The 17148-nt window shown below is 47.9% G+C and overlaps 6 protein-coding genes across 6 annotated transcripts; 3 read left to right on the forward strand and 3 right to left on the reverse strand.

The window, feature by feature from the left end:
- Positions 1-599: 599 nt before the first annotated feature.
- N7466_003145 (uncharacterized protein) lies at positions 600-1773 on the reverse strand (the record flags this gene model as incomplete). Its single annotated transcript, XM_057162542.1, has 4 exons — positions 600-850; positions 908-1254; positions 1306-1538; positions 1588-1773. The coding sequence occupies 4 exons, from the start codon at positions 1771-1773 to the stop codon at positions 600-602; spliced, it is 1017 nt and encodes a 338-aa protein (XP_057023657.1).
- A 2001-nt stretch (positions 1774-3774) lies between these two features.
- On the forward strand, positions 3775-4231 carry N7466_003146 (uncharacterized protein; the record flags this gene model as incomplete). Its single annotated transcript, XM_057162543.1, has 2 exons — positions 3775-3862; positions 3924-4231. The coding sequence occupies 2 exons, from the start codon at positions 3775-3777 to the stop codon at positions 4229-4231; spliced, it is 396 nt and encodes a 131-aa protein (XP_057023658.1).
- Positions 4232-7345: 3114 nt separating this feature from the next.
- Positions 7346-8797, reverse strand: N7466_003147 (putative phosphatidylglycerol specific phospholipase C; the record flags this gene model as incomplete). Its single annotated transcript, XM_057162544.1, has 2 exons — positions 7346-8149; positions 8216-8797. 2 exons carry the CDS (start codon positions 8795-8797, stop codon positions 7346-7348), a joined length of 1386 nt encoding a protein of 461 aa, XP_057023659.1.
- Positions 8798-11379: 2582 nt separating this feature from the next.
- ergS lies at positions 11380-13119 on the forward strand (the record flags this gene model as incomplete). Its single annotated transcript, XM_057162545.1, has 1 exon — positions 11380-13119. One exon carries the CDS (start codon positions 11380-11382, stop codon positions 13117-13119), a length of 1740 nt encoding a protein of 579 aa, XP_057023660.1.
- Positions 13120-13715: 596 nt separating this feature from the next.
- Positions 13716-14664, reverse strand: N7466_003149 (PX domain-containing protein YPT35; the record flags this gene model as incomplete). Its single annotated transcript, XM_057162546.1, has 5 exons — positions 13716-13788; positions 13866-13923; positions 13998-14092; positions 14168-14193; positions 14272-14664. 5 exons carry the CDS (start codon positions 14662-14664, stop codon positions 13716-13718), a joined length of 645 nt encoding a protein of 214 aa, XP_057023661.1.
- A 1617-nt stretch (positions 14665-16281) lies between these two features.
- On the forward strand, positions 16282-17022 carry N7466_003150 (uncharacterized protein; the record flags this gene model as incomplete). Its single annotated transcript, XM_057162547.1, has 3 exons — positions 16282-16384; positions 16455-16546; positions 16633-17022. The coding sequence occupies 3 exons, from the start codon at positions 16282-16284 to the stop codon at positions 17020-17022; spliced, it is 585 nt and encodes a 194-aa protein (XP_057023662.1).
- Positions 17023-17148: the final 126 nt, after the last annotated feature.

The following is a 17148-nucleotide window of genomic DNA, read 5'->3' on the forward strand; positions in this document are numbered from 1 at the left end:
GCACAGGTCAGATAGCAAGAGCCCTCGTAATGCATAAAATCTAGAGTGAAAAGATTGGAACTGGACTTTATGGAAACAAAATCCAAGGCAAAAAAACTTTCCTCAGCCTTCAATAGACAAATGACAGCATTTCATATCGTCTTTGCGAAGATGGTCCACGAGCACAAGTAGTAATTCTGTAGGGAGGATATTGATACAGGCAGGGTGACGTTCTAGGCTCTTCATTGTTGTTCATGTAGGGAAGTAGGCAGGAATGTACTATAAGGCTACGGCGCGAAGCGTACAAACGAGGTACAGGTGTTCCCAAACCCACAACCTAGTATTGGTTCTCGGTTTTATGTGTTTGAGGCTCGCAGTTTGTTTTTTATTATTTACTGGCTCTTTCCTTCGCACCTCGCATATTATCTGATACTGTTATTCATTTGCCATATCTTATTCGCCATCCACTCTGTTCTACTCATTATAGCGCAAGTCTTGTCGGTACTTCCATGGCTGGTATGGTTGTAAAATGATGATAGGCGCCAGTTGACAGACTCGAGGCCGCTGCAGACTACTGAATCGGTTTCTTTGTCGATCTGTGCGAATTCCCGTTCGTTTAACTACGAATTAAATCTCCAAATCGATTCTAAAAACTCCCGAACTGTTCTAGGCTTGAAGCCAGGGAATAAGTTCCCAATTCGCCCTTCTGTTGGTAGCTGGAAGCCTTTCCTGAGGTACATCTGATACCCGAATACGCTATAGTCTAGAAGTTCCTTTGGCTCAATGCCACTCCCCCTTGGAATCTTCAGTATAGGTATTGCGCCTTTGTCGATATCCTCACGCTTCAAATATACGACATCAAAATTTTGACCTAATAGGACATGCCGATTAGTATAAATTGTAAATCTTGTGGGAAAAGGTTACATACCGCGGACTTCCTCTGCTACCTTGAGGACTTCACTTAACGTAGTATCTTCACCGTTGCAGAAGCTAAACTCGGACCATTCTTCCGCTTCTAATAGCTTGGCAACCAAGGTTGCGGCGTCATAGCTATAAATCATGGTCAAAGGGCTATTGCCATCCCCGGGGAGGTGGGCTTCTCGATTGAGGACGTCGATGACAATGTTCATCGGAGTAATGTTTGATTGAGCATATGGCATCCCCAAGAAATCCATAAAAACGCCACACACAGGGCGAGTATAGGTTAAGCCGCTGCTCTTAAGAAGATCTGCGGCCTTCAGGAACCAGTCAACCCCGGGATCAATGTCCCTTCTCCTGCTAGAGCGTAAGCAGTGGCTTCAAAATGACTAGACAGGGCTGTCAAACTCTTCAGATGTAAAATATCCGAATTCGCTCGTCATGAATCTTTTTACCGTACTTGCGCGGTCGGCCGCTTGAATCAAATTGAGCTGCGCTTCGGAGCAGTCTTCTCCCAACATTCCAATCGCACAGATCACCGTAAGTACTTCGTTACGCTCTAGATGTTGCACTAGTGATGGGCCGTCATCGTAGTCAACCTGCACATATTGCACATTGTCGAATGGGGACTCGAAGTGTTCCTTTCTAAGCTGTCAATGGATGGTCTCTTACATTTAGTATGGAGCGTACCCGCCGTGTCAGAGCAATCACGCGAAGTTTGTTCTCTTTCCGGATTTGTTCCACCAGAGTCCTCCCCACGGCCCCAGTAGCGCCGGCTACTGCAACTGTTGCGATCATGGTGGGATGCTGAAAGAGGCTGACAAGCTTCACGTTCGCCTGCTGCGGAGCTCCCGGATTTGTCGGCATATTGATCATGTAATATAGAATAGTCATGCGATACTTACTCAGCACACTCACATAGTTATGCTGAGAGATAGGAGAGAAGACAGTCAGTTACACATTCGGGATACCCCAATGATCAATGATCTACCGCCCTGATTACGTGTCCCAAAAATTACCTCTGCGGTGAGGGAATTTCACCTGCAAAGAAACTGCACCCACGAAGAAATATGTAGCTTTGATAGCACATATAGCCTGGGCAGTCGATTGTAAGCCACTACTCACTAGACTGAGTACAAATATATTTCTGGGCTAGTAGTCACTTCTACCCCAGCGAGGGGTTGGGGGTAAGTGATATCATCCACTAATCCATCTACCTACTATATGCTAACTTTCTAAGCCAGAATGGCGGTGCGCGCATGACGAATGGAATGTCACGAGGTTTTGATAGCGAAGCCAGGACGTAAAGACATGGATAGCTGTAGACGCGGGCAACACAAAGCTTGAAGACCAGAGTCGCGAATTACCAATGATCAGAATTTGTTTGATTCGCGCTCCTCGTAGACGCCAACGAGTTTGGGACACTCACTGTGCTGTCAACTGAAATGGGGGACAGGGGATGCGCCTTAACAGTTCGTGACCAAAATTCCTTTTCGTCCAGCTTATAGAGGCATTCATGAGTCCTCGGATCCACTTTCCGCGGTGAGTCGCAATATTCCTTGGCTGTGCGGCGCACGCGGGGGCGGCCCCGCTTAATGTGGGCAGTGATGTGAATGTACACGGTACACCTGGATTCCCTTCCGCCTCTGGATATCATCCTCCAGCGACCAGGCTCTTCTAGCAGTGATAGTGATCCAAAATCTATCTGGACCCTCTCGTATTTCACAAAATCGCACTATTGGATCCAAAAAGATCTATCTTTAATCACATCTTCACTGATAAAAAGGGGGATGAAGATAACATATGATATGTCTATAAAGATAGTCCACCACAATATTTTTTCTGGGATCGCTGTAGCCAATTGGAGGCTGTTCATAAGAACAAGGTAAGAACAAGGCCAGAAAATGCGAGATAAAAAATATATTTAATGCCCAGAAACGCATCTTTGGGGTCCGAGAAGGAGGTGAAGATGATGTGGTTGTTGAGGATGAAGAATAAGATAGAAGCGAATATAGATCTTTACCAGAATGTTACAGTACTAGTGGGGCAGGCTCTACCACGATGCCAAAAGACAAAAATGTTGAATCTTGAGAGATTCAACATGCCTGCCACTACATTTAGATGGTATCCTGCAACACAGAGGTCCGTCAAAAGTGGCTATTGAGCCCGCTTTGCCTACTCTGCCCTTGGTTGGCAGCGGGTGACATATTCTGGCTGTGGGAAAAAAGGTAATACTTATGCTAATGCCCTATGTGTGCTGAACAGCTAAGTTTATGTTATTTCTGGGGTTTTAATACCTGCTAAAATTTAATGATTTCTCTAATCCTGGTGGGGTCGCTCGGGCAGTCGTGGTGCACGTTTATGAAGGAGTAGGAAATTACATAACGAACTTTCTCATCAACCTCAGATGGTGTATTACTCAGCTGGGGACTTTCAATAACTAACTACCTGAGCAGCAAAGGACAGACGGTTAAATAATTGGGGACGGACCCCATTGGTCGGTAGATTACGCCCGATTCACGTGATTAGAATGTTCCGCAAAGTTTACAAATTTTAATGCTACTTCCTATATTCAAGGGTTTGATCATGGGTTTCTTGATATAAGTTTATAAATCTAGAGAAATGAAAGAACCAAGGTGGCCTTGGGTGTACATGGATATCATTTGCGGGACAGCTACATATCGGTCATTTCTATGGTTCAACAATTGTATATGACGTAGGTTCGTCATGATTTCCATATGGATTTACTGACGTCACCAAGAGGCAATCAGCGAACAAAATGCGCAGAGACACATGCAGACATATAATTCCGCTCGGTAAACGAGCGAATTTCTTCCAGTCCTGATTAAATTTGACGACCAGGCACCACACTCCACTATGTCTGATCAGTCGAGCAACAGCGGACCTCGTCAGTCCAAGCTTGATAGTGAATTTGACCCTCGAAACGAAAACCGCGGAGGCACAGGTAGGTTTTTGCCTGCTTCAGTTGGTGTATACACTCACCAGACCTAAATAAATCCTCACAGATAACCAAAATGGTCCAGACGTCCATTTAGGATATGTACCCAAGTATGGCAAAGGAGGTCTCTACAAGCACGGAATTACCGACAGACTGGACCCCAAAGTATATTCAGACCAGGATCATAGTCATCGCGAGAAAGTTGCTGCCAGCACCCCCTTCATGCCCCAGGCTGGAAAACCCGCAGGAACTCACAAAAATATGGCGGATAATCCCGACCAGAGTTTTGAAGTATATCCGAATAATTCTCGCCACGAGAACGTCGCTGCGAGCACCCCTTTTATGCCCCAGGCCGGAAAGCCCACTGGCAATTGATCGCTCCGATGTAGGGAGCAGACTGAATTGTGGCATCAGCCAACATCATCTCTCTATCATCATTGCTAAGACTTCTTTCAGATGGACCGATTCTCTGCAGCAATATAAGTTCTTGTTTCGTTGTGTTTTTTCTCGGCATGCAGTTTGTCCATATTTGATTAAATCAGAATGTGTCGTCATTACATTAATACAGTGGAAGCTCTATATGACCTTGTAGGACCAAATCCATCTTTCTTTATGGGACAGTGGAGATGTTTCGACTACGCTTGGTCAGTGTTGACCGCACGTTTCGTGCGCCAATGGAGCTGGCCAGACCTATGGATCTTGCAAATCATGCTGCATGCCCATACATCACTTGGCTTGACACATTGGTATGTATACCCTTGACGTATAGAACCTCAGCGACTGAAAAACACTGTCTGGAGGATAATTGGAATTACTGTGAGATCCAGACATACTTCTCCGTACGCTTAGAGGTGACCTAAGAGTGAGATGCACAGGATTGACCAGCCTTAAGTCTGAACTGAGGAGGTAATTATTTACGACGGGAGGATGTGAGACCTCGCGAACTGCATCGTCCTCCGGAGCCACCCACATTCAATGCTCCTCCAGCTGTGAGCCGTTCTTGCTCTAGACTCAAATACCCATATCCAATAGCCCCTTCCCCTATGACTATGATCGCACACAAGATCTGCATATGGGAGCGGTTGATTTGCTCAAAAGACAGATTTCTTTGGCTTTCGCTTCTTGATGCTAAAGGCGCGCAAATTTCCATCACTAAAATAAGGCACGTCATTACAGAGACATGCTTATTGTAAAGGATAGCATTTCAACTACCGAGGTCATCGTTAGTTAAGAAAACGTGACCATCCACTTCTCTTTCGTTGAAGTCTAGGCACCTGGTTTTTGTAGGCTTCGATGTGCTGAAATCTCCTGGCTGCGAAATATTTCCCGATTATTGACTTTGGCGTCGACATATCTAAACATTATCAGCAGCAATTCCTGCGGAGTGGATTTAGGCGAAGAGATTGGCTCAATTACTTATTATACCTTTTCATAAAGTCATATGGTGCTGGTGTTGCTGTATCAAAAGATCTGAGTGACTTTCCCATGCTGCTTTGTAAACGACATCTGCTCTGATCGGGTGCTTACTGATGAGATCCTCTCGGCTTCGGCCGAGTAAATGATCAATAAAAAACTACTTCGTATTTTAGAGGCAGTGGCCAGCCTTCTTTGTGTTTGAATTGAGAGTTCTGCTCTCGACACGCATTCTTATGGCGTTCACTGACCCCACTCGGAGATTTATTGTTTACATCCTCAACGATTGGCCGCTTTTGGATATCCTGTTTCTCTCTTACGATTTCCCTTTTGTATGATGATGGTGGTTTGGCAAAGATTGATCTGGCAACCGAACATTCTCGAAAGGATGATGTAGATGAGGATATTGAGAGCTCTCTTGCATGGTCTCTTCGGCTAAGCAAAATATGGGTCATTGCATGGGGTTCTGTTCTCGTGTCCTAGGGCTATTATAGATGCCTGAGAGTATCAGTATCTCTCAACTTGATTCATTCAGACGAACGGTTGTGATGTGAAGTTGGGGAAGAAAGCTCACCAAAGTATGTTTCATGGCGTCACCATAGATCACACCTTGTGTTAATTGGCAGTAGTGTACCAAAAGCTTTAATAGACTGAGCGAAACAAAATCGTTTTGTTCTTCTTACGAGTGGCTACTTTTGTTCGAAAAATTTTGCGATTGATATTTTTGCAATTCATTGGATTTGGAATATGCTGTTCGTCGCTTGGGGCCAGGATTATGTGAAGGAAATCTGTGAGTAAAATACTTCCATCGTGTTTGAGTTGCTTCGATGGGTTTAATTGTTACTTAAGAAGCAAGGAGTGAGGCTATTTGCAACGGGAACAGAAAATTGGACCTCAAGTCAACTTAAATCTTCGTATAGAGAAGCAGTGTTCAGGACTTGTTTCTAGGGATCTACACCACCCTCACACACAATCTTCCTATTGCTAATGCTACGTCACTATCATGTCTATTGGGCGGATCGTTGAGAGTGAACGGTATTTATATTTGGCTTAAATTCTTGAACCTGTAGGCGACCCCGCCGTCCCCGGTTTTTGAAAGGCGGTGGCTAGCGTCGATTCTATTCTGGGGAAAGTTTTCACGCCCAATGGTGTGACTGACCAGGCTTCCTCCACTGGAATTATTAATTAGCATAATTGGCAAGCGACCCGCCAAGATACAAAGCCGCCCGCTCCGATATGTAATGAACATACGATTAATCACAACTTCATATCTCAATTACCACAGAAGAGATTTCGTCAGCAATTCAGGTTTAGGGATCTAGACAGAATGCTAAGCAGCTAGTGCATTCTTGAAAACTTTATATGACTTGCAACGTAGAGACGAATGTTCAGTGTTTCAATGCATGAAACATTTTATGAAAATATTTTCCAACATTATAATGGATAGATCAAAATTCATACGCATTATCATTTGTCCCGAACACAATATATACCGCAGTTTCGCAGCTGACACAATCATTTCTTGACCACGTGTGTCTTGTAAGTTCTCGCGCGATGACTCTTTTCTTAACGATATGTATGGGGGATTTGCCCGACCTCGAAAAGGATGAGGGGTGTCCACTTCCAGTGAAACAGATTCCAAGACAAAAGACAAACCAGTACGGGTCCGTGTATGTGTTTTCCAGGATGGAGTTCCGGTAGCTGAGAAATTGTGTGGGTTGGTTGGAATCAGTTGTGCAAGTCTTCTATGTAGCGCTCCTTTTCTATCCTATCAAGTTTTTGTAAAAATGGTTGGGAACGCATTTAAAATATCTCAAAGTGCCTTTTGTGATTCAGGAGCATTATTCAAAGTCACTTTTCAAGTCTTTTCACGCGTATATGTTTAATGTACGCCTCATCTACACTAGGGAGAGACCTCGAGAAGCGATTGAATCTTCAAGGATTGTTTGTATCCAGCACAATTAATTTCATAAAGTAACATACATCATCTGGGATCGTATACACAAATTATTTACTATCCGTATCTTCAGCCAATTAGACACCATCTGACTACTGCAGGTACAGCACTAAGCAACCTTAAACAGCATCGGCAAAGGTGTGGGGGTTAGTCAAGGTGGCAGGGGAGGAACGAATGCTAGGACCAATCAAGTGGTCGAAAGCAGGAGACTGAGCAACACGGGGAGTGAAATCCTCGATATCCCACAGGTATCCGAGGGTCTTGAGGACGGAGGTAGCGCTGTAAGACTCAGACTTGCCAGTAACGGGGTTGGTACCGTTGTTCTCGACGTAGCCCTTGGGAGCGTAGGGGGAGATCAACCAAGTGGGCATACGTCCACCCAGACGGTCGAAGTTGAGGGTGTAGTTCTGGCCGTTGGAGGCGGTCTCGGTGTAGGTCTTGTTGTCGGGGCGGACGGCAAGGGGGGGAGCGACGTGGTCGAAGAATCCACCCGTCTCGTCGAAGGTGAGCACAATGAGGGTCTTGTCCCACTGGGGACCGGTGCGGACGGCATCGTACACCTGCTTCACGAGGACCTGGCCGAACGAAACGTTGCCGGAGGGGTGCATGGAGTTGGTGTTGGCGTCACAGCAGGAGGGGTTGATGTAGGAGAGCTGGGGGAGCAGACCCAGGTAAGCGTCCTGGTAGAAGTTCTCCAGGGGAACGACGTTGGACTCGGCGTTCTGGGCGGTCCAGTTGTAGAAGAGGGCATCGGGCAGGAAGTCGCCGTTGGTGCCGTCGTAGTTGTGCCACGAGATACCCTTCTTAGTGGCCTCCTCGAAGATACCGTTGATCTCGATTGCGGAGGTCAAGAAGCTGTCGTCGTTCTCACCGTGGCCGTCGGAGGTACCGGAAAGGGCACACAGACGGTTGGGGTTGGTGGGCTAAAGAAGACGGTTAGTATATTTGTGGAGGGTTATCTCGGTTTTTGTTTTCGGGTTTCAACTTACACCGGGCACGCAAGAGTGCCAGTAGTTGAAGGTGGTGAACTCATCAACCAAGTCCAGGAGGGTGGGGACCTCGTCCTCGGAGTAGTATCCGAGAACCTCGTCAGTGGCGCGCTGGGCAGAGATGGCAGGGTAAACAGCCATCTGGCGCTCGACGAATCCCTTGAGGTCGGGCTTCAAGGTACCATTGGCAATGGCCTCGTTGTCCGGGGTGAAAGTGCCGTACATCTCAAAGTTGACACCGGTCACGGAGTGATCGGGATCGTGGAGAACGGAGTCGTAATCCTTGTACTGACTGTACCACTTCTTGCTGTTGGTCTCGTTGACCAGCTGGGGGTTGTAGAAGGGACCGCTGTTGACGACGTTGTCCAGGCCATCCTTGTGGATACCACCGAGGATGTTGTCGAAAGCGCGGTTCTCCAGCAGGATCCAAACAACGTTCTCAATCTTGTCCTTGAGGTTGGCAATGGACTCCTTGGAGCCCGACTTGTATCCCCAGGGCTCCTGAGCGCTGCTGCTCTTGGCGACAGCACCGAGGGCGGCACCCGAAAGGCCGAGGAGAGGGATGACAGTAGTTGCCTTCATGATTGAACAGGGACCTGCAAGGTAGAAGAAGGGGACTTGAGCTGATGAACGAAAATCATTTCCTCAGGACGAACGGCACGATTGGATTTTATACCTGTGGCCGGCAGGAATGCCGTAGAGCATCAGACGCGTCTAGCTCGGTCATCCTCCAAGATGTGGTTAGTACGCTCATTTTACCCAAGGCAAATGGTGGATGCCAATGCTCTTCACATGTCCCAGTGATCGATCATCATAGGTCGCGGAGATTTAGCAAGGCGCCCCGCCAGAAAAACTGGGCAATTGGTGGGTCATGTTGGCTCGCTTATGATATCCGCGGCCTGGATATTATGATTGCTGAGTGGTAATTATCCTTGCGCAGATTCGTGGGTTGAAGATGGCGGAGCTTAGCATTCTTGTCCCTGGGGGATTGTGGATGGATAGTGGATCCCACGGATATCCTCCCGCCCCATGAACCAATCATGTCAGTCCTATTTGCTCGGCACGGACTTGAGCCGAAGCTACCATTGGCCAATCATTGTTCTTCTTGCGCCCATGCTTTCCCCCCACGTGCTGGACTATAATCTATGTTGCTGATTATTTCCTGATTCAATTCCACCCAAGCCATAGCGGAGATAACCGATGCACGTTGTGTTCTTAGATGCATTCCAAAAACTTCCAGATCGTGGGTTCTAGCTTGTACAAGGATGTAATCAACAAAGGACAGTTGATGAAGAGGTAGCCGGTAAACCCAATCTTGTTTGTTTATCTACTACCTTGTTCTGCCCTTCTTTAGCAATCCCCCTGCAGACGGAACGTGGGACTAATCATAAGCTTGTCAGCCTATCAAAAGAGATGCCGAAAAGTGGGGGCGATCATATCATTGTGAAAGAAGCATACAGAAGCACCCTCGATTAAGCATTGGCGTGAGAACATTCATCCATGTCGGTCCGGACCGACCGAGCGTTTTCCCTAAAAGTGAGCGGCACATACTGGCAACTGGGCTGAGCAGCACAATGCAAAATGACAGGTCACGGGTACAGATTCATCATCACGTGCAGATATGCTCGAACACCCACACTGAGGGAAGGAGCAGCACAGGAGTATGCATAATTCTCGGACATTAATAGTGCCATGACTAGTAGCGATGGTCTCCAGTCACCTGCATACCTGCAGCTAAATTAGTGTTCCCAATACGTAGTAGTACTAGCAATATACTATGGAACACTAGCTGCAAATCCTAGGGGGGGAGTTCATGATAGCCTCATAGGGCTGAAAGCATTCGCCCAGACTGTGTTATTACCTGGGTATTTGACTGAATAAATACTTTTGTTCAAGAACTCTGATGAGACCTCGGTCCGAGAAAGGCACCGGGGCATGTGCAGAGTCAAGTTGGCTTGAAAGCTAAAGCCCCGTAATACACTTTGTAGCTGCATTCGGGCACCAATAACGGTAAGCTCGTGTCAAGTCTGCTTCTGCCTGGCCAAAAGAAATTATTACGGCATACGAGTCTAATGATACATGTCACGTCCAATGTCGGGTATGCCGGACAATATGGTAATACTGACGGGCTACACTAGGCAGCAACCAAAAACGTTACCAAACAATTCAGAATCGTCTCACTGTGTACCACTTCAGGTTAGTCTAAGGCCAGCAATGTGGTATCAAGTCAGACGACAAGGCTGCCACATATCGGTGCATATAACCAGTCAAAGCAAGAGGTTCTCCATAATTTAAACGCTTGGAGTTCGGAGAATCTTGAAACTGAGAAGAAAAGACCCTGAAAATGCATAAGCTTGCCAAGCGACCCACTTTAATGCTTGGTTTGAACGTTATTTTGCAACCTCAAGTACCAATGCCGTCATTCCTTTTGGCATCTCAGGCACCAGCATTTCTGGTTGGTTTGTCTCTCTTCACTGTCATTTTCCTATTTCAGTAAACACTCTGTCTTCCGTTCAGATTTGACGTATTTTACCAATCTTTCTTACCTTACCGTACCTCCATCTCTACGCCACATTTTCTTTCTTCTCCTTCCATACTCTTTCTAAATGAGGTATATTTGGATCTGACTGCTTGGTTTCCTTGGTTCAGCCCCACCCCAACCCTGTCTTTAATGTAGATCGTAACTTCTACCAATGAGTGGTTTGTTTCTTCATATCGCCGAAACCCGCATGGGGCTCATCTTCACCGTGTCAGCCACCGGATCTATATTGGGCTCCGTTGGCATGCAGCGTAGAGAAGAAAATAGAACACTAAAAAAAGAAAAATCAAGAGGCCAATTGAATGATCTATTGTCGCGATAGGGAATAAAAAAAGAAGCACCCAGCATAAACTCCATGGAACTTCGGTGATTGGATTTGGGTCTAGACCTGGAACCTTCATAAGTACCGTAGGACATAACAAACGTAGAAGTAGAAGGCTCGAGGAGGTGTCATGTCGTGTAAACCCTGCGCTTGCCTTTTTTCTGTGCGCTTTACTTTTTTTCTCCCTGGTCAACCACATTCAATCCTCACTTTTCTTCCTTTGTCAAGAAACTTTCTTCGATCTTAGAATCTCGGTCCACTCCTTCTCCTCGTTTATCATCTCTAATTCCATTTTTCATTGCTATGTCCCTCTCATCCTCGTTCCCCGACGGGCCTGTACCAGTACCACCCATTACTATCACCACGTCGAGTTGGCAGCCCTCCAACGTCACCACCGTTCCGGATTCCAAACTACTCACCCCAGTATCCTCACTCCAAGAGAAGAAGAAACGGACTCGACGCGCTCCCAAGCCCAAGCAACTGAAGCAAGCCAAGCAGGCCAAGCAAACCGCTCTGCTGACCGAGTTAGGCGATGCATTGGTTGATCAGCTCTACATTCCCAGCCTCAATGATCGTTTAGAGGCTACCAATGTATTGGTTAATCATCTCCGCACAAGTCTCAGCACAGCACCTATTTCTGATGGTAGCTCCATCACCAGCAGCAGTCGCACATTGACTACAGTCGAATCCCACGTTCAGAATTCTCCTCTCAGGAACCCAAGCATTTCGTATGGCGGCGATACGGCAGGTGCCTCACTTTCTCTCTCTTCCACCGCGGTCGCATGCCCGGAACAAAATACCGAATCGATCAACGCGAACCAAAACCGAAAAGAGGGCGATGTCTTCAGCTTAGATGATTTCTCCACAATGACCGCAATCCAGCGTCTGACAGAACAATATGGTCGCGTGGCACACATGGGAATATTGGACCACAGCTACCGGTTTTTCGTGAACAAAGCACGGACAGCAGCACTATCATTTAAGGTTCAAAACCGGGTGGTGATCGTAGGTGGAGACCCTCTTTGCGACCCAGACCCCATCGCCATCAGGGAATTGTTGGACGAATTTGCCGAATACAGGAAACGCCATCATTGGGGCATTGCTTTCATGGGAGCAAGCGAATCCTTTGTGAGAGATTACGTCGAAGCTCAACCCGCAAAATGGACAAGCATCCGCTTCGGCACCGAGCGCGTGCTAAACCCCCAGACAAACGAGGTTCTTCTCGAGCGAAGCGGGAAGCGCATCGCAGTCCAAAACCGCCAGTTACTCAACCCGCAAAAAGGAGGGGTAACCCTAGGTCTCTATGTGCCAGCCATGCACGGGACAGACACCCAGCTCCAATCAGAGCTAGTCGCCATTTATGACGCTTGGCGCGCCGAGCGCAACCACTCAACAGGGCCTCAAGCATTCATCACAGTATACGACCCATTTGCACTTCCGAACCTGATGACATTCGTACACAGCCGCGGCTCAGACGGCCAGATCAACGGCTTCGCCGCTCTGCGCCGTCTGGGCTGCAACGGGTACCATATCGACCCCTGCATCGCTGCACCGGGCAGTCCAAAGGGAATAACCGACCTTCTAATCGTCGCGGCCATGGCCCTGCTCAATCGCGCCGACATCTCATACCTTGGTTTCGGCTTCGAGCCTTCCCGCACCCTGCTGCCGGACGACGTCCGCGGCATGCGCAGCCCAATAGCTAACATCACGCGTGACCTGTACGGCCACACCTTCACGCGATTGCCCATCCACGGCAAGAAGGCGTATCACGATAAATTCCGGCCCGATGCCGCGCAGGACTCGCCGCTATACCTTGTTTTTCCGGACGGAATGCCCGGCCCCAGACACTTGCTGGCTATGATGCACATGGCTAATATCAGCTTGCGGAAAATGCTATGGACTGACCTGCGCAGTTTGCTGCGCGAGCGCAAGTCGAAGAACTCGAAATCACCGGCCCCGTCCGAGGATTCAACGGCTGCTGTAGATGAGAAGGAGGGCCCCACCTCTGTCGTTACGGTTCTTAAGTTCGGTTCGTCCCTATGATGGGTCCTATGGTACGCTTTTATCTGCCAATAGTATTGCTGGAAGTCTTCCGGGCGGGCCGCCGGGGCCATCAAGCCCGCTATTGCTGTATCATAATAGTTGAAAGTTTTATCGTTGTATCATAGCGCAGGTCGTTTTTTCTTTTTCTTTTTCTTTTTGTTATGAAGGGACTCCTTGTAAGCAAGGTCTTTAATATATCGGACCTCACGATCGTCGCAGTCGCAGCTCTTGTCTTTTCATTCAGGTCACACTTTCCACAGCCGACTAATTCTACTCGCAAGATGTCTCTTATGTCGAAGTTCGTTAATCCACAGCACAGCCATAGCAACCATGTCTTGCTTTGCTGTTCCGTGCTACACTATCTCCAGTCCCACATGCTCTATCTACTATATATGGAAGACTTTGACGAAACAATTTCAAGTGTTATGAAATCCATTCTCAAATGTAATGTGCAATGTTCATATGCAGGAGTTCGGACTCCAAACTCCAAAGTAAAGACGGTGCGCTCGAAATCATGATAGTACACAGATTTGACGTTGTTTTGTCCATATTGGAACCAAGATTATCCGCAAGGTGGTGAGAGTGAAAAAGAGACATTATGACATCCGACCGAAAAGGAAATCTTTAACGATTGGCGAGCTCGAGAACTCCGGATTCAAGAGCACACAGCTGCAATGAGACGATCAGTTCAGTTAGCTCAGTCTCGGTATCAAAAAAGGGAGTCGCTCTTCAGGCATACTACTCACTTGAGAAAATATTCAAGACCAACGCGCCGCTGTTCAAGGAACTTCGGCCGGAATTTATCTATATCACCATGCACATTAGCCACGCGTCCCGTCGTCCAGCCCATAAATCCAATTCAAGCGACAACAACATACAGAATACACTCTTCGGCGGCAGCGCAGGAAGCGCATTCTTCGCATGCGGGAAAGAAGACACGAGGCGGTTGCGCAGATCGTCAAACTCGGAGTACCTATCAAAACCAACCAGTGAGCGTCAGCAACGATCGCCTAGCGCAAGCAACGCAATCAAAAAGAACAAAACACACCGCATACGAACAACCATCGGCCCTCCCTGGTCCAAACCAACAAAATTAGCACAAAAGCCCAGTATGTTCCTTGCTTCGCGCTCCACGCTCCAAATACAACTCACATCCAGCGTCTGAATCCTACAATTCCACACCACGTATGCGCCCACGCCCGTCTTCCCCTGCACAACAACATGGTCCTCGATCAAGACGCTCTGCGCCCACAACCCACGACTGGTCTCGCACTCCGGATCAGCCGTGTGGTCTTCCAGCGTGATCAGCGCGGAGCGCGCAAGAGAGCTCTGCGAGGCGCGGGACGCATTACGCTCGTGCCGCTGCCAGTATGGCGGGACGACGGCCGAGAGGGGGCGCGATGAGGGGGTTTGTTTGGGGGAGAGGGGCGGCGAGGGCGAGGGGGAGGGCGCGGGGATATCTGTGGCGAGGATGGGGGTGGGATCGGGATCTGTGTGGGGGAGGGGGGACTGCGCCGGACCGGCCTCCTCAGGAGCTGACTCCATCCATTAGATGGTGGTGTGGTTGTGTTGGTGGGTTGTGCTGCTGCATTGTGGTTAGCTTGGTGTTGTTCAATGTTGGTTGTTTTGCTCTGTTGGCGGTTTGTGGAGATGTAGGTGTGGAGGTTGATGTGATAGATGCAGTGGTCGGACCGCCCTTTCCTTTCCCCCCCTACCCCCCATGCGGGGAGAGTTGATACATGGAAAACGGGGGTAGCTGCCAGGGCGGATCCGGGGGATAAGGGGTGAGAATAGGGGGAGCTGGATCACTGCGCTGTCGCGGTGTGGGTAAGGGACTTTTGTGAGAGACTTACCTTGAACGGACCGAGTCCAAGCAAGAGTTATTTAGCGGGTGGAAAGTTTAATGAGGTTCCGGATTGTCTGCTGTTGCTTGTCTTGCGGGGAGGTTATGTAAGCGGGGTTTAGCCCGGATTGGGTTGGTGAAGAATGTCCATGGATTGTTTACAATATTTGAACATGAGTTTTGCATATAGGACTTCGTATTGATGCCTATGTTTCTACAGTATAGTGCTCTGCTTCTTGCAATATCTTAATTACTTCTAAATTCATGCATCGATCTTACTCAAGGGTTACCTGTCAGGGATAAACTAATAAACAGGATTATTGCGCTAATCCTGACCAGGTAAGGCGTTGGACGATCATCTGGACTCCTCGACTGAGACACCATCCCATTTTCGTGTTCATTTTCGCGATTGTTGCAGTGAGACCTGAGGCAGCCCCAATGAAAATGCCCAGGTGATAAGTATGGTACTCAGTTTTAGTCCGGGGGTACTTTTTCCTCAACATCAATTGAAGGGACGGCGGGGAATAATCCTATGTCAGTGATATATACATGTGAGCGGGTAGCTGAGGATGGAGGCTCATCAATTTTCAAAAATATGTGTCTTTGCCCCCAGGTACTCATAGTTTCTCAGAGCTGTTTTAAAAACGACCTCGAGACTGATTGGCAACTATAAAAGCATTTCGGGTTATTACAGATGCATCTTTCAATCTCGGCTATAGAAAGTAGATCTCCCCATTAGTGACGATCCCATGCGGCTGACAGGAAAATGCAGTATCACCTTCTACAGTCTAGGAAGGCAGATACCGGGTGCTTTGGGCCCTAGATTGGGTACTTGGATTCCTGGAGATCCAATACAGATTTCATCAAACGAGGGCGTGTGATCCGACAGGGTTCCAAGGTTGTGGTTTTCAATGTTACTTTGACTCCTTCAAGGGTTTATTCTATTTACCAGTGTCCAGGTGGCTTTGTTGTTTCCCAGCCATTCATTTCGATACCTTGAAAGGGTACAAACATTCAACTTGAAGCTACAATATATGACATACTTCATCCCCCAATGTCACTTATTCAATTTATTACCTTGAAGCTCAAGAGTTCAACATAGCCATCCCAACTTTGCATTCATCAAACGTGAGTTCTAGAACGTCGATGGGGCAAACGGACTCTTCCCCCTTCATTCCATCCACCCCAAGGCTATTTTTACCTTCTGGGGTGCAAATTCCCGACGTTCTTTGCTAAATCCTGCGTTGAAATCAGTTCCCAACTTCCTCCATATCCTTCCAACCTGAATATTCCGCCGACGCTATCCTTATCGCACCAATATGTTGTCAACTCTTGCCGTTCTGCTAGCCTCGGCCGCCACCATGGTTAGCGGCCAGTACACACCCACGATCGACCCAAACTCAGTGCCCCTACCCGAGCGTGGTAAGTATCAGCATCAAACAGACAATCACCCGAAACGCTCCAACTCTAACACCAGACAACCATGTCGCAGAAAACTGGTGCAATTCCCAAATATACTCCTGCCCAATCCTCTGTTTACAAGTGGCCAATTCGACCGGAGCCCTGGTCAACAACTGCTCGCCGGTGAGTCCAGCATACCAGATCAAACGCTAAACAAGTGATTCTCAAGTACTATCCAAGATGAATCTTCTGACTGTTTCTTGATATAGAAAACCCTCGAATACGAATGCGAATGCAGCAACGGTGTCTCCCCCAACGCTACCGAGTTCTCACAGACAATGTCATACTATATTTGCACCGAAGCCAACAACCAGTGTGTTGCAAAGTGTGCTGATGCTATCTGCCAGGAGGATTGTCGCTCTGATCACCCCTGTGGTGCTCAGAACCCCATCCGCGTGAACGTTACTACTACTGCTACGGCTACGGCTACAGCTAAGCCTTCTGCGAAGGCTGCTACGACTAATACCACGTCGACTGCTACAAGTACCTCCACAGCAACGGGCGGTGCGCCCAGGTTGCTAGCTGTGGATATGGGAAATGTTTATGGGCTTTGCCTGCTCGTTGGTAGCATTGTTGCGGGATTTGCTGCCCTGGTCTAAATATTGACCGGCCACATCCCGATTGAGAGATGATTGACAGGAGTTCTTGCGCTTCTTCCCTTAATCCAGTTTTGCATTAAGCGTTCTTTTGATGATGGTTTCTTGTTTTTCAATAGTCAGCATGCT

The sequence above is a fragment of the Penicillium verhagenii genome (assembly GCF_028828195.1).
Source record: "Penicillium verhagenii strain IBT 33310 chromosome Unknown utg000004l_segment0_segment0, whole genome shotgun sequence".
Taxonomy (NCBI): Eukaryota; Fungi; Ascomycota; class Eurotiomycetes; order Eurotiales; family Aspergillaceae; genus Penicillium; species Penicillium verhagenii.